Here is a 17,147-nt window from a genome sequence, read left to right as displayed (position 1 = left end):
TAAGTGTAATTAATAGGAGGAAGAATATTTAAAGGACATTTGTTGCTTATGGATGTCCACATACACATAAGAATATGTAGGAAAGAACAAACTTTTACTCTAATATTGTTGTTTTTTTAACAAGATAAACTGAGCTTTTTCAAAAGAATGAGTTGAAATCATAAAATCAGAAGAGAAATATAGCTTGAGGGCCTGTTGAGTAGTGTGTCATTTCTTGGAAATTCTGATACTCAAGAAACTAAAAATGTTATTCAGGGATTAGCCCCACTCAGATATGAAAGTTATTATAAACGGCAAAATTTAGTATGGTAAGGAACAAATGGATAGGCAAATGGGACAGAAAAGAATCCAGAAAAGGGCAAATATATATGAGAATTTAGAGTATGTGAAAGTTAACATTTAAAACACTTCTCCAACTTTATAGTAGAAAACTTTAAATAAAAAATTTAACCATGCAGAACAGTTGAAAGATGAGCACAATGAACCCCTTCACCAACAGGCATCATGACTCTTTGCCCTTAAGTACATCTGCTAATAAGAAGGAAATTCTCCTATATGAACACCAAATGTAATAATTTACCCCTAAAAAAATTAAGAACAATTCTATAGTATCATCTAATACCTAGTCTACATTCAGTTTCCCCACCAGTTGTCTCAAATATGTCATTTATAACCTTCTTTTCAATGCATAATCTAATCTAGTTTCTTATACATTGCATTTGATTTTTACATCTCTTTTAACTTTTTAAATCTTATAGTAATTTTTGTTTTTTTGAAGAGTTTGTGCTACTTTTGTAGAATGTCATATTCTAGATTCAGTTTCCTTATAGTGTTGTTTAATTTGCTTATATATTCCCTGTTATTTCCTATCGACTAAGTTATTTTTAAAGGCTTTGTTAGTTTCTACTTATATATTTTTGGCAAGAGTACTAGATAAGTAATATGCACTTTATATTACATCACATCTAAAGGCATATAATGTCAAGTGGTCCCAGTATTAGTGATGTTTAGGTGGTGACTACTTTATCTCTTCATTGTATAAATACATTTTTTTTCCTTTGAAATTAGCAAGTAATCTGAAGGGGGATACTTTGAGGTCATGTAAATATCTTGTTCCCCAGTAATCTTTTACATAAAGGGTTTAGCATCTAATGATACTCATTTCATCAGTTTTTACACTGGTCATTGAAAAATGGGCATTTTCTAATTCTTTCATTCTAAGGATGGCATTTTAAAATTAGTATGTAAGAATGGATTGTTTAATAAATCACATTGAGTGGATTGGCTAGGCATTTTGAAATTTTAGTTGGATACCTAGATCATCTAGAGCAAAACTGTTCTAGATAGATAAAATATTTACATGTTTTACTTTAATTTATAAGATTATAAGAAGAAAACATGAGTAATTTTTGGTAAGCTTAAAGTTGAGAAGGCCTTATTTCTAAGCGGACTTAAAACCTGGATTCCAGAAATTAAAAAAATAAAAAAAAAACAGATTAATTATATATTTCTGTATAAAAGGAGAGACTACAAACAAGGACAAGTAAATATAAGGGGAAAACATTTTCAAAATTTCTTACAAACACAGAATATTAATTTTTAATATACCAAGAGCTTATGTAGGTTAATAAGAATAAGACAAAAGCAGACTAAAGAAGTAAACAATTTACTAAAAAAGAAAAGCAAATTGGATACATGAGAATATTGGATACATGAGAATATGGACAAATTGGATACATGAGAATATGGGCAACTCACAATTAGAGATGTGCATCAAAATTAAAATGAAATATAATTTCTATTCGATTAGTAAACATTTTATAGTTATATGATACCTAATTTCAACAAGTGTGCAGAGAAATTTGAACTTCCCATAGTCTTCATGGAGGTATAAATTGGTACAATCTTTTTAGAGAGCAGTTTTATGATATTATAATTTAAAATGCACATACCTCCTTCTGTAGTTCAAAATCTGTCTCCCTTGAAAGGAAGGGAGGAGATAAAACATTTTATCCACATCAAGGAAGAGATGTTCTAATCATAAAATGTTCCAGACGTCATCTATAAGTATGAAAATAAAATGTCTTAATGTTACCAAACCATAAGTAGTATTTTCAACCTGTATGATAAACTTGGGTGTGTATTAGAAATACATGGATTAATATTAGACAGTATAATTCAGATTAAGAGGATGGAGAGCCTGTGAACCTCTTAATAGGTACCAAAAGGATATTTAAAAAATTCAACTTCCATTTATGATTTTGACAACCTTCTCCTGACAACAGTTATCCACTTAGTGGTGAAAAATTAGAAACATTTCCCTTGAAATCAAGGATAGGACATGAATGCCTATAATCTCCACTTTTATTTAGTGTGTCATTTTTTTCATTAGGGGGTGTGTTAGTCAATATGGGAAGATAAGCATAAAAATATAATTATTGGTAAGAAAGAAACTAAAAGTGTCATTTTCAGATGATATGATTGTCTTTATAGAAAATCTAAGAGAAGCTACAGACAAGATAATAGAATTATCCACACAGTTACTGGATAAAGGATCTTAATAATGAAATTAATTGCATTTTTATGTACCTAAAATAAGCTGTTATAAGTATAATCTTTTAAATATTAACAATTTCAAAGAAAACCACAAAATACCTAGGAATAAATTCTCTTTGTGGAGAAAATTATTAAACTTTCGAAAGAGATCTAAAAGAAAACCTAACAAAGTGAGTTATGCCATCTTCACGGATAGAAAGACTCAACAAAGATTGGAAATTTTCCCAAATCTTTAAATGCAATAAATATCAGTAAAAATCTCAAACAGGGTTTTCATGCAGCTTGAGCTGCTTCTAAAAATTCATACAGAAGAATAAAAGTACAAGAATAAGCAAGATAATTTTGAAATGGAATGAGATGTAGCTCCATCCAGTAGGAATCAAGATTTATTATAATATTGGTCCAGAAATGGAAAAAGGTAACATGGAGAGTAGGATTTGTAAAAGAGCCTAGGAACATACCATGAACAAATGAAACTTTTGATACATATGGTATATTTAAATGAGGAAAGAATGGTTACTTTAATAAATGATACTGAGACAGTTATCTATATCAAAAAAAATAAAATTGGGATTCCTATCTCACACTAAACAAGAATAAATTTTACATGGATTAAAGACCTAGGTGAAAAAAACGAAGCTATAAAACTTTTGAAAGAAAGTATAGTAAACTGTCTTTTTATGATTTTGAGTTGAGGGAATATGAATGGCCAATACACATGAAAGATGTTTGGCTTCACTATTAATCAAGGATGCGAATTAAAATGATTGTCAGAGGCATTTCCCATCAGATTGACAAGGATATAGAGCTGTAGGAACTCACTGTACCTGTGAATATAAATGGACATAAGTAATTTGGAAAGCTATTTGTTAATATTTGGTAGGGTTTAAAAATGGACATATCCAGCAGTTTCAGCAACTCCTAAATACATTTGTAAAAAAAGTCATGTACAAGAATTTTTTATGACAACAAAAATATTGAAACATTTTAAACATCTAACATAAGAATGGATAAATTGTATACATTATTCAGCAGAATATATAAAATTATTTAGAATAAGTGAATTTAAAACTACATATATAAAAATGGATTTCAACATAATATTGAATTAAAAAGCAAATTATAGAAAGATATACATATACCATTTATATACAGTTCTATAAAACAAATGCTAGGTATTATGTAGGAATATATTCACAGCAAAGGTGTAAAGATATAGGTAGAGGCAACTCTAAAATACGGTTTTACTTTTAGGGAGGAAGGGGAAGTGAATAGAAGAGAAAAATATGCAGATACATGAAGAGCTTAAGCACATCTAATGTTTTCATTTCAGAAATGTAGTCCTGTGCCACTTAACGGTGCTTTCTGAGAAATGCATTGGTAGGCCATTTCATCGTTTAAATATCATAGAGTGTACTTATGCAAACCTAAATGGTATAGCCTACAACATACCTAGGCTATGTGTTGTATAGCCTACAACATACCTAGGCTCCCCCTGTTGCTTCTAGGCTACAAACCTGTACAGCATATTACTGTAGTAAATACTGTTGGCAATTGTAACAGTGATAAATAATGGGGTTGTTTTACACCAGCACTATCACAAACATATGAGTAATGTGTTGCAGTACAGTGTTTCAATGGCTACAATGTTACCATAGCTAGGATGTCACTAGGTGATAGGAATTTTTCAGCTATGAGACCGCCGTAGAATATGCTAGTCCATTGTTGACTAAAACCCCATTATGTGGACATGACTGTAGATCTGAATGACATGGATTTAATCAAGCTCTAGATAGTCAGTTTACGAGTGCTTGTTATATTCTCTGTAATTTCTACACACTTAAAATATTTCTTATGAACAATTATTATTGTCCTATAAGAATTTTAACAGTTTACTTTTATAAAGCTTTTTTTTTTATTCTTATTAATTTCAGCATCGGTATCAAGTCCCATTGTTGCAGGTGGTTTGAGAAACATACATGATAATAAAGTTTCTGGTCCGTTGTCTGGCAGTTCAGCTAATCATCATGCTGATAATCCTAGACATGGCTCAAGTGAAGACTACCTACACATGGTGCACAGGCTAAGTAGTGATGTATGTAATATATTAGTTATCGTTAAGGTAATAAAATAGTCCTAATATTCGTCTCATAACCTAATACTTCAGTTCTACAATTTTAAAGGATATGTTGTATATCAAGGATTATACTAGGTCTGAGAATCTAGCTATGAACAATGTGGTTCCTGAATTCACAGAGCTTAGTTAGTCTAGAGCAGAGTTGGTAAACTGGCCAGTTGTTTGACCCACAAACTAAGAATGGTTTTTACATTTTCAGAGAGTTTTAAAAAACAGCAACAAAAAAAAATCATGTGATAGAAACTCTATGTGGCCTAGAAAGCCTAAAATATTTATCATCTGTTCCTTTACGGAAGAAGTTTGCCAACTCCTGGTCTAGAGGTTTAGGTTGTTAAATTAACAATATTTTCATTTTTAAATATATGCTCACACAAAAATGTTCTCTTAAATAATGAACCTTTACTTACTGGTACTTAGGTCTTTTTTCCTCTTAGACTTGTTATTTAATTTTGCTTAATTTTACTCTTCCCATGAAATTTAATATCGTTTTGATGTTATTAAAGCCTTTCACATACTGGAAATTTGTCTTACTATTGGTTTGGTGGTATTATCACATAAGTTACATTTATCTAAAGAAATAACAGAGATGACAGTGGACTGTGCCCTCAAGACATTTACAGCCTGGTAGGCTGATCACAGCTCCTTCTGTAGAAAATAACAAACAAAAGTGGAGCATACTAGTAATACCAATTTTCTTATTCATTGCCATGTATAGGCTATTGATTCTTTTGGTTACAATTACAGTTCTTCTAAAATATACCACGAAGAAAATAGGAAAGTACAGAAGAATTATGCTTTTGAATACCAACACTTTACCTGTCAGTAATTTATGTCTTTTATTGATTCTCTTTAAGATTTCTTTAAAGCTTCTCCTATCATTCAAGATACAAATTTTATACTCTATTCTTAGGATGGAGATTCTTCAACAACGAGGAATGCTGCATCTTTTCCTTTGAGGTCTCCACAGCCAGTATGCTCACCTGCTGGAAGTGATGGAACTCCTAAAGGTATTATTGTAACTAAAATTTCCTTCAGCATTTCATATTTCAAGTTGAGTAAAGAACTCGAACTTTTTGGTGAAGATACCAAAAACTAGTGTTTTTCATTTACTGTAGAAAAGACAAATCTGTACTTATCCCTATAAACTATTGATGATGTTTTTAGTTATATACAATATCATTCTCTGATAAATCCAGTGGTCTTTGCAAACCATAAACTTCTTACCTTTCTTAAACATTTGAAATTATTGATCAGCTTTCTTCATTCTCTCCCTTCTCCCCCAAAAAATCTTATATGGAATATATCTGTTTTCCTCCTAATTCTTTCAATGATTTTTTTCTTATATTAGCGCTTCTCTCTGCTTTCTCATTTCTCAAGATTTCTGTCATTAAACTTATCTTCCATTGTACTTTTTTCTTCTTGGCTATTTTACTCAGTTTTGGTAATAGCATATTGATTACTTTTGTGCATGGGACTCTCAAATCAATATCTTTGGCTCTAGTCTTATCTCCCAAGTTATAATTTTTCATTTCCAGACAAAACTTCCTCATAACTAGCTGGCATTTCAAATTCATGTTGAAAATTGTTCTCACTGTTTTTTCTGCCAATCCTATTTGTCCTAATGCTATTCCAGTCCTGAATCATCTTAAAGTCTTCTCACCTTTTATGTAGTCATTTATCAAAATCTGGCCTGTTCTGTTACCTCCCTAAATCTCTTACATATAGTTTCATTTATGCTTGTTAAAATCCTATCAGTTCTTCAGGTTCCAAGATAATGGGTGGTCTTCCATAGACTCTCTGCTACTCTCCTCAAGACATTAGTTTATATATTTGTTTAATAACATCCTGTACTGTCTTACGGACAGGCATTTTTTATTTTATCTTCGAATTACCAAAGAACTTTGTATGGTCTGCTGTTGTATAATAGATTTACAAAATTGTTAATTTAAGTTAGGTTTGGGCTGTTTTTAAAAAATACTTTAAGTATGATCATTTGAATTATCAGTTCATTGGAAGAGAATATTGTACTCCACTTTAAAGAATTAACTTGTAACTAATTATGATATAGCTGATAATAAGTTTTTTTCTATTCATGACTGTTTCTAATTATAGTCATCTAAAACATGGACTGGTCTGCCTCTTATTGTAAAGATATTTTTTCACAGGTTCTATTACAACTTTTTAATCAGGAACATTCTTTATGAGATAAAAGTTGAACTTTTATGAGCAATTTGAATTCTGTAAGTCTGTAAATTTTCAGCTTTTGAAAGAGAGCAAATTCCAGAGTAACTCTTTCGGTAGGTTAGGCACCAAAGTTAGGTACATAGCTCACAAGTATTATCAGGATGAGAAGTTATTTAGACTGCCAGAGAGGAATAACAATGGGATAGTTACTTTATCTGATTGATCTAGATAACTGGCACTATTTCCCTCTAACTCTTGAGGGAGGGTGGGTGGGTGGATAGGTGGATGGATGGATGGATGGATGGATGGATGGATGGATAACTTTAGATAGAAAGAGAGAACTTTAGAATAGACTACCTCACGAACACATTATTCATCAGAATCTCTATGTTCATAAACTGTGTTTCAACTAGCTTTAAAGGTTGAATGAATCATTGATCTAATTCAATTTGATTTCTAGGTGAATTGTTGCAATTTGAAGTTCAAAAATATATAATTTGCCTCATCAATTTTAGGTACAAAGGTAATATAGTGTATTATAATCCAGACATTAGATAGATCTGGGTTTAATTTTTTTTCAGGTTTGCCAGCTATATAACCTTGGGCAAATTTCTTAACCTCTATGAGCTTCCAGTTCTTTCTGCAAAATAGTGATAACAAAATACACGTCAATATTGTTGTTAATCAATTAAATGAAGTGATGTGCAAAGTACCTTGCATAAGCTCCAATACAAAGTAAATGGTCCGACAGTGTTAGTTTCATTTTCAATGTCCCATATAAGCTTCCTCTAAAAACACTATTTATTAAATATGACTTCAAACTAACGTGCGAGTAAATTGCTCCATAACATCTTTATCAAACTTTATCCAATAGAAATTTTTATATATTATACTTCAAACATATTAACATTGCTAATTGAAAGTACAGATTTATGAGAAAATTACACATATTTATGTATTTAATATTAAACACTAAAACCTTAATTTAAGACAAGTAAGTCTAGGTTTCATCTTAACAGATTTTAATTTCCTATGGTTTTTTTAATTTTAGTAAGTAATCTAATGATAAGAAATATATTGTCTACATTATTCAGATATTGTTACGCATTTATTTCTGAAGCATATTGATGCTATTTTTTCTCATTTAACAGCTTGTTAACTAGGAGAATTTTTATATTTGATTAGCTTTTTAAAAACACTTGTATCATATAGCATTTGTTAATTTAATGGAATCTGGGCTAAAGATATTTTATTGAGCTTTGAAATTTGCTGGACTTGTATATTTTTCTAATAAAAGGAGGATTTGCAAGCTGAAGAGAGTATGTAAATGATGGTAAGTGGAGGGAGAAAGAGAAGACCATGTAAACGTATTATAAATCAATATGTTACCACCAGTTTGCGAAGTAAATGAAATTCTAATTGTAATTTTTCCCACATTCTTTTTCTTATACACATAAGTATTCATATGAATGTAGTCTCTAGGATTAATTTGTTTTTCTTAATTTAACAGACTTACTTTTACTTTAGATATGTCAGTTTTCCTAGATAACCAGTGAAAGAGTAGAGATCATCATGCCCAGAGTATTTGTATTGTATCGTTGTTCAAAACAATGTTTTGCAGTTTTTAAGCTAAGAATTTATATTTTATAGGAACAGAAATAGAAATAATACTTGTCTAGAAGGTGATACTCATACTTTATTCAAACCTGGATCATCTACCAGCAAACTAAAAGACCATGTGGTACAAATCTTTAGGCTTTCTTTTTGTATTTTATAAATAAGTAAGTAGCTTGGATTAGATAATTTCTTAATATTTTTTTCTATCATTACTATATTGTCATTTACTTAATATTTCTGTAGTATAAGAAAATGTAAACCTAGCACAATTGTTCATTTCTGTCTTTTGAATTGTTTTTCTAGGATCAAGACCACCTTTAATCCTACCATCTCAATCTCTACCTTGTTCATCACCTCGAGATGTTCCACCAGATATCTTGCTAGATTCTCCAGAAAGAAAACAAAAGAAGCAAAAGAAAATGAAATTAGGCAAGGATGAAAAAGACCAGAGTGAGAAAGCTGCAATGTATGATATCATTAGTTCTCCATCCAAGGACTCCACTAAACTTACATTAAGACTTTCTCGTGTAAGGTCTTCAGACATGGACCAGCAAGAAGATATGCTTTCTGGTATGGAAAATAGCAATGTTTCAGAAAATGATATTCCTTTTAATGTGCAGTACCCAGGACAGACTTCAAAAACACCCATTACTCCACAGGATGTAAACCGCCCACTAAATGCTGCTCAGTGTTTGTCGCAGCAAGAACAAACAGCATTCCTTCCAGCAAATCAAGTGCCTGTTTTACAACAGAACACTTCAGTTGCTACAAAACAGCCCCAGACTTCTGTGGTACAGAATCAGCAACAGGTATCACAACAGGGACCTATATATGATGAAGTGGAATTGGATGCATTAGCTGAAATTGAGCGAATAGAGAGAGAATCAGCTATTGAAAGGGAGCGCTTTTCAAAAGAAGTTCAAGATAAAGGTAAAGTAATCTCATTACTGCCATTTCATACTCTGGGTAAATATGTAATTATAATGTCAAAGTTTTGTTAAGTTACTCTTTTTTCCTCATTATATTTTATAATTCTTTATGTCTCTCAGTTACATTTTTATTACTAATGCCTCATACCTCAGAAATTAAATTTTTAAATTTATTTTTTACCTGAAACAACTATATGAGATTTGATAATTCTGTATCCTAGGTTCATCACCTGTTATGTACAAAGTGATTTTATCTGTGTTTATCTACTTAAGTGAAACTTAGCATTTCTACATCGCACACATTTTCCACAAATTATATTAATATAGTTTTGTATCTTTGCCTTTTTTCCTGCCAAAATAAGGTTAACTGCTATAGAATTATTTTGAATTGGTACATTTAAGAAAAGTTTGTGTATATGCTTAATATACGATTAGATTTTTCACTTGATTTTTAATCCTACCATCTCTTAATAATGTGATTTTTATTTTTTTTTAGTAAAAACATTATGGAAGGAATTTTAAGTTAATATTAAATAGCAAACATTAAGGATCAAGGATCTTTTGTTGGTGATTACAGTTAAGTGTTCCCTTTTGTCGGACTAGTATATTAGGATGGAGTTTCAAGACTATGAGTTTGTGGGCTTTTTTCATGCTTTATAAATAATTATAATCAGATGAAAATAGCCCCTTATTAAGTTCTTGATTATTTTAAGAGAGACTGATGAGTCAGTGATTGAAATTCGTAATATAACTTATAAATTTGCTGTCTTTACAGATGCATACATATACTTGACTGTCCAAACCAAAGTGTACTCTATAATTTAATTTTATGGTTAAATATTCTATATTGATATACAGTTCTCATATTTTCTTTATAAAATAAAACCTGATGTTGGGTACAAGTCATTTTTATATATGATTTTGTCATATGTGAGAGGACCATTTCTAGATCATTGTTCCTATGCTAAGAAACATGCTGAAGATTTGTATTATATTTCCTGTGTATCTTGATGACTTTTTTAAACATTATTGGAAAAAAAGCCTATATTTGCTACTTGTACTATAATGTTTGCTAAATGTATAAATCATTTATAGATGCAAAGAAATTGCTAGAAGTCTTCATTTTATTGGCTAGGGAACTGAGATTTTTTTTTTTTTAACTAGTAAATCATTGGCATTAAGGATAAAGTAAAATGTTGCTTGTTCTTTTCTCTTTGCCTAGTGGTGTGGGATTCAGGAAATAAGTATACTATGTGGGCTCCAAAATGTATCTCCTCCTCTAACCTCTAATAAAAGTGTATAATTCAGCTTCTCTTGATAATGTTAATTATCCTGAATCCTATTACAGTTTTGCAAGAAACATATAAAATTTTAATTTCTTGACCAAAAATTATTAGTTGCCTTGACTGAATTTTTGCATGACATTTTAAGCTATGTTTTGGAAAATTGTGTTTTTAGAAAGGAGCATAATTTTTTAAATGATTTTTATAATGGTTAGAAATGGTGAACTTTTGTTTTTTTTTAACTTTCCTGAACTTTTATTGTATCATATTTGTTGAAACCAAAATTTTTACCTTTAAAAACTGAATGAAAATAAGAATTAGTAAATAGGGCTAATTGTGTATTACCAAACTTATTTTAGACTACTGACTTTTCATTGGGAAAAAATAATAAAATTGACAAACAGCATACTGTTCTTTCCAAAACTTGTAATATATATTTTGCTTTTAATTATCAAATTGATTTTCTCTATAATTTATGATGGGATGACTATAGCAGATATCATTGAAAAGTTGGATGTGCAGAGCTGACTTTGAATTTTGAGCTCTGTAAACTGACTTACAGAGGTATCTGGTGCTACAAGGATTAAAGGAGAAAATGTTTATTAGAGCTATCTGAGTTTTAGTTCAATTTAGTGTGAATTTAATGTGTATTTTTCCAAATTTATTAGCATTGCTGATTTTGCTGACCTCATATTAGTGGTGTCATTTCTAACTTATGTTCCTATTATTTTATGGCTTAATTTGAAAACTTTTGGAATTTAGGTACCACCTAACATAACATCTTTGATTTGAACCTTGTCATTTTGTATTCAGTTTCTGCATTGTGTGATTAGATAGTGTTTTATACATAAGCAGTCATCTTGCGATTTTGGAAAGATGTAATGTTTGGTATATTGCTCCAAGATTGTAGGTGAGGTCATAAATAATAGCAAAATTTTCTGAAGTGGTAGTTTTTATTCAGCCCTCGAGAGATGAAATACTTCTTTGAAATAAATTTATCACTTGTAACCACTACATTATAGGACTAAGTTATAAAATTAGTATTTACTGTACTCTAAAATTTGGCACTGAGAATTTTTTTCTAACTATTGTATTGGTTGTGGTATGGGGCAAGCAAGACTGCTTGTCTGGTCTGCATGGTTTTACTGAGAGCTCTGCTCTAGAGTCTGAGCTTGTTTCTTAATACATTCATTTGTATGAGAGAAGCATTCCTTTCAAGACTAGAAATAAAAAAAATCTATACTTAGGAGAAAAGACAAGAAACATGGTTGTTTAATAATTATAGAATTTGAGAAAAGGGATAGAGTACTCTTAAAAAGTATTTTACCTACACTGTGGTCGAACCTAATGTACCTTTGTTCCACACGTAGAAGACACATTTTCTGGCTGCTATTTATGTCCCTTTGGCCTGTTCTCCCTTCTTCGAATAGTTTTATATACACTGATAGGTTAACTCTCTGTAACCTAATATTTTATAATAATAATATTCCTAAAAGACCTTTTTCTCAGTCTTTTGCTCATATTTTAACATCTGTGATTACATAAATTAATATTTAAAGGCTATTCATCTTTGCTTCTGGAATAACCTATCATAGACATTAATATCTCCTTCAATGTGCTGAAAATTCCTGCTTTCTTTTATCAAAGAATGGGTTTATTTGTTCATCTTTGCCTATTTCATCTTTTCCCAAGGTCCACTTTCCATATCAGCAAGTATAAGGAATGGCCTAGCTACACTAATATTTTTTATAATGTTACAATATTCTTGCACTGTAACCCCTATAGAAGTAAATTATTACCTATCATTTAGAATAAGAGACTAGAGTTTGAACAGGATAGAACAGTTAGCCACTTAGCCTGTGCTGTGGTTTAGAGGTGGGATGTTTTTATTTTTCGTAATTGTCTACTGTGTGTACTGTTGTGGCATTTTCTACTTTAAGTGTTTTCAGTTATTACTTGTATAGATTTAAGCAAGTGATATACTTTGTTTCTTATAAGCATAATAAAGTTCAGAATTTCTCTAAGGGCTGGATTTTATTTTCAAAATATTAGCACCAGGATAGCAGTGTTGTTTTAAAATTATGACATCTTTTGTATGCATTTTCTTTGGGAATATATGCATTCTGATAGCTAATCTTATGATTCCCAGTGCTAAAGAGAACTTAATGGTAATGTGTCTCAAATATTAAAGTTATTCTTCATAGAGCTGGATTTCCATCATTAGGTAAAGGTTATGATGTGATAAAGACTGATGTCAAAAGTGAATAGACAAAAGTGAAATGAACTGTGCAGATTCAGAGCCACTTTACAGGAATAAGTTCATAGTGGAACTGAATCAGATCAAGTGAATCAGAACCTTTGTCTTATATCCAAGAATTCTTGCAGTAGTAATGGAATTTTTCTGGGTTTTACAGAAGTGAAGTACTTTTCAATAGTTGAAAAATTAAAACTTTTTATTTAGCAATATTTAATGCATAGTGTAAAAAATTATCTTTCTCAATTAGTCTCATGTAAATGCTTTCATAAGTTTTTATTGTAAGTAATCATAGTATCTATAGTTTAAGATAACTAAATCAAACATGATAATTTTTTTGTCATCAAACTGTTTGCTAAATTTCCGTTCCAATTTAACGTAAATTGGAATGAGGTTAATGATCTATGTAAACTCTTAAGTATTTTATAATCCTTTAAAATTTAGCCTTCGAGATATTTTAATGTTTTTGTAAAAGATAGATTGCTCATATTAATGGAAGAATAAGCAGTAGATTTCTTAAATGTTCAGATCCCTGAGATCTATGTCATTATAGTTCCTAAGTATGCTTAGGTTACCATTTTAATGACTTTCACATAGCATATTTAATTAAAAAAATATTTAAAAACTTAGATTATACTATTTAAATTTCTAGGTTCTTGTGATAAAAGTTTAAGGGATAAGTGTAAGTGATAAAGCATCTTGTTTATGAGGTAATAATTATTTGGTGTGCCCTATGGCAAGATATAAAGGTTATTTTGTGTGGCAGAACATTCAAAAATAAAATTCCCTAAACATAAATGTACTATTCTGAGTGCTTTTTTCCTTAGGTGCTGATGTAAAAAGCTTCATATAAGTTTTTACCAGGTTAGTTTTAACTAGTGAAAACAATCTAATGATAATATACGTCATTATCATCATCATCATCATCATCACGTAGTTGTTTTACAAGTGGAGTATATGTGATAATAGATTTGTCTTCTGAATAACTATAGAAGCAGAATAACTTAGTTCTACAAAGTATCTGAAGTAAATTTTCATATGATATTTGATTAGATTTAAATCTGGAAAAAAAATTTTCGGAATTTGATTCCATAATAATAAGGGGCTTTTTTTAGTGGTCAGTTTGACTCTTATCTTTGCTATACTATTTCCCTTAAATGATATTACATCACATTAATAAATACTATAATAGAATCTCCTGTAAAAATGATTTTAAATGACTCAGAGCATAGCCAAACAATTCAGCAAGTAAATATTAAAGCAGGCATACCTCAAGGTAATATAACTATTCTCAAGAGCTAATTAGAGATTCAATTTATAGAAAATGACCTAGTAGCCTCTTAAGTCAAATGGAATCATGCAGAGAAATACATAGTTGTTAAAAGTACCTTAACATTTTATCGTGGTGGTGGATTTGTGTTTGTGTTTATCTTTACATTTCAGAATATTGTAAATAATTTCTTAAGAAGGCCAATATATAGACCTCTAGAAGTTAATGTTGAAGAGCCAAAGCATTTTTCTTCAGTGGAAGTTGCTTAAGACAGAATTTATCTAAAAAGTCCTTAGGTGCTTCTCATTTTATACTTATAATGTTAACTTATTTTAAATATACTTCTGTGTGTTAGCTTTTAAATTCTGTTTGTGCTATTGACACCTTGAAGAACTTGAATCTTGAACCAGAGGTTAATAATAAACTATTAAATTTTTTTTCTTACTCTCCTCATTTACCTTTTTTTCCAGTGGCATGGTTTCTGTTTTCAGGTTTTATTCTTTTCCATACTTTTCTTATATATAGTAAAGTTTACATTTCCTATTTAGTATGTTGGCAGCTTTGGAGCTCTTTATAGTTTTTGGTTTGCGGTTAAAATGATCTTAAATAAGAATACATGATTTATAACTGGTCGCCTTATTCATATATGAAGAATTTGGTTTTTCCTTCACTTCTACAAACATAAATATATGTTTGTGTTTAATGTATTATAAGTTCCATTTATTTTATATTCTTGGGCTTATTTATATTCTCAAGTATGCTATTAAATTCTTTTTACTCTAGTGGCTAATATTTATTGAGGTGCAGCAAGCATGAGTATTTCTCAAACTGTGGTTTAAAAGATTTTTATGTTGGTTATTATGTTATTAGTGCCTACTATTTTATATATGCATATTGACATTTGCATTCACCAGATTTAAAAAATGCTGTGACTATAAAATATAGTCAAAGTCCATATGATTTTTTAATAAGATAAGAATATATGTCTATTACTGATACTGAATATTTATCTTTAAATTTCAGATAAGCCTTTGAAAAAAAGAAAACAAGATTCTTACCCACAGGAGGCTGGGGGTGCTACAGGAGGTAATAGACCAGCTTCTCAGGAGACGGGTTCTACGGGAAATGGGTCAAGGCCAGCATTAATGGTTAGCATTGATCTTCATCAGGCAGGAAGAGTGGACTCTCAGGCTTCTGTAACTCAGGATTCAGACTCCATAAAAAAGCCTGAAGAAATCAAACAGTGTAATGATGCACCTATTTCTGTTCTTCAGGAAGATATTATTGGAAATCTTAAATCCACACCAGAAAACCATCCTGAGACTCCTAAAAAAAAGTCTGATCCTGAGCTTTCAAAGAGTGAATTGAAACAAAATGAAAGTAAATTGGCAGAATCTAAACCAAATGAAAACAGATTGGCGGAGACAAAATCAAGTGAAAGTAAGTCAGAAACTAAAATTGAGACACAAACAGAAGAAACTAAGCAGAATGAGAGCAGAACTATGGAATCCAAACACAATGAGAGCACCACAGCCGAGCATAAACAGAACGAAAATAGACTGCCTGACACAAAACCAAATGAAAACAAACAAAATAATGGCAGGTTAGAAACAAAGTCAAGACCCGAAACCCCAAAGCAAAAGGGTGAAAGCCGACCTGAAACTCCAAAACAAAAGAGTGATGGGCGTCCTGAAACCCCAAAACAAAAGGGTGATGGGCGGCCTGAAACTCCAAAGCAGAAAGGTGAGGGCCGACCTGAAACTCCAAAGCAAAAAAATGAAGGTCGGCCTGAAACACCAAAACACAGGCATGAAAATAGGAGGGATTCTGGAAAGCCATCAACAGAGAAAAAACCTGACGTGTCTAAACACAAACAAGATATTAAATCTGATTCACCTCGGTTAAAATCAGAACGAGCCGAAGCCTTAAAGCAGAGACCTGATGGGCGATCTATTTCTGAGTCTCTAAGACGTGACCATGATAGTAAACAAAAATCAGATGACAGAAGTGAATCAGAGCGACATCGGGGGGATCAGTCTAGGGTTCGAAGACCAGAAACATTGAGATCCTCTAGTAGAAATGAACATGGTATTAAATCTGATGGTTCAAAATCTGATAAACTAGAAAGAAAACACAGACATGAATCAGGGGACTCGAGGGAAAGACCATCTTCTGGGGAGCAAAAATCAAGACCTGACAGTCCTCGTGTTAAACAAGGAGACTCTAATAAATCAAGACCTGATAAACCTGGTTTCAAATCACCAAATAGCAAAGATGACAAAAGGACAGAGGGTAACAAGAGTAAAGTAGACAGTAATAAAGCGCATCCTGATAATAAGGCAGAATTCCCAAGTTATTTGTTGGGGGGCAGGTCTGGTGCATTGAAAAATTTTGTCATTCCAAAAATCAAGAGGGATAAGGATGGCAATATTACTCAGGAGACAAAGAAAATGGAAATGAAAGGAGAGCAGAAAGACAAAGTAGAAAAAATGGGATTAGTTGAAGATCTAAATAAAGGAGCTAAGCCTGTAGTTGTCCTGCAAAAACTGTCTTTGGATGATGTTCAGAAACTTATTAAAGATAGAGAGGATAAGTCAAGAAGTTCGCTTAAACCTATCAAGAATAAACCGTCAAAGTCAAATAAAGGTAAGATGTCATTTGTATTCTAATCAGTTTTCCTTTAAGTTTTAAGATTACTAAGGATAAAAAAGGAAATATACAAAAATTGAAACACAACTAAATGAAAATATAACACTTATATAAAACAACAGTGAATTGTTTTCAGTAACATAGATAAAAAGTTCTCAATGAAAATTCTTTTTTTCCTATTCCTACTTGAACTACTTACTATATTCATAATTTTTACTGCTTGTACACAGAGATAAGTTCTTTAGCTGTTTAGTTATTTTAGGTATTT

General features: G+C 31.0%; 1 protein-coding gene across 3 annotated transcripts in view; it reads left to right on the top strand.

Annotated features, from left to right (window-relative positions):
- The window catches only part of NIPBL (NIPBL cohesin loading factor), a 166,339-nt gene that overhangs the window by 71,145 nt on the left and 78,047 nt on the right, over positions 1 to 17,147 (top strand). For 2 of the 3 annotated variants that reach the window (XM_039842640.1, XM_039842641.1), the window contains exons 7-10: positions 4,491 to 4,651; positions 5,604 to 5,700; positions 8,798 to 9,424; positions 15,254 to 16,876. In XM_039842640.1, the coding sequence (XP_039698574.1) occupies positions 4,491 to 4,651; positions 5,604 to 5,700; positions 8,798 to 9,424; positions 15,254 to 16,876 (2,508 nt within the window). The remainder of the gene's footprint in view (positions 1 to 4,490; positions 4,652 to 5,603; positions 5,701 to 8,797; positions 9,425 to 15,253; positions 16,877 to 17,147) is intronic. The other variant, XM_039842642.1, reaches the window with a different exon arrangement.

The sequence above is a fragment of the Pteropus medius genome, unplaced genomic scaffold, assembly GCF_902729225.1.
Source record: "Pteropus medius unplaced genomic scaffold, Ma_sr-lr_union100, whole genome shotgun sequence".
NCBI lineage: Eukaryota > Metazoa > Chordata > Mammalia > Chiroptera > Pteropodidae > Pteropus > Pteropus medius.
This window is presented reverse-complemented; position numbering and strand designations above follow the sequence as displayed.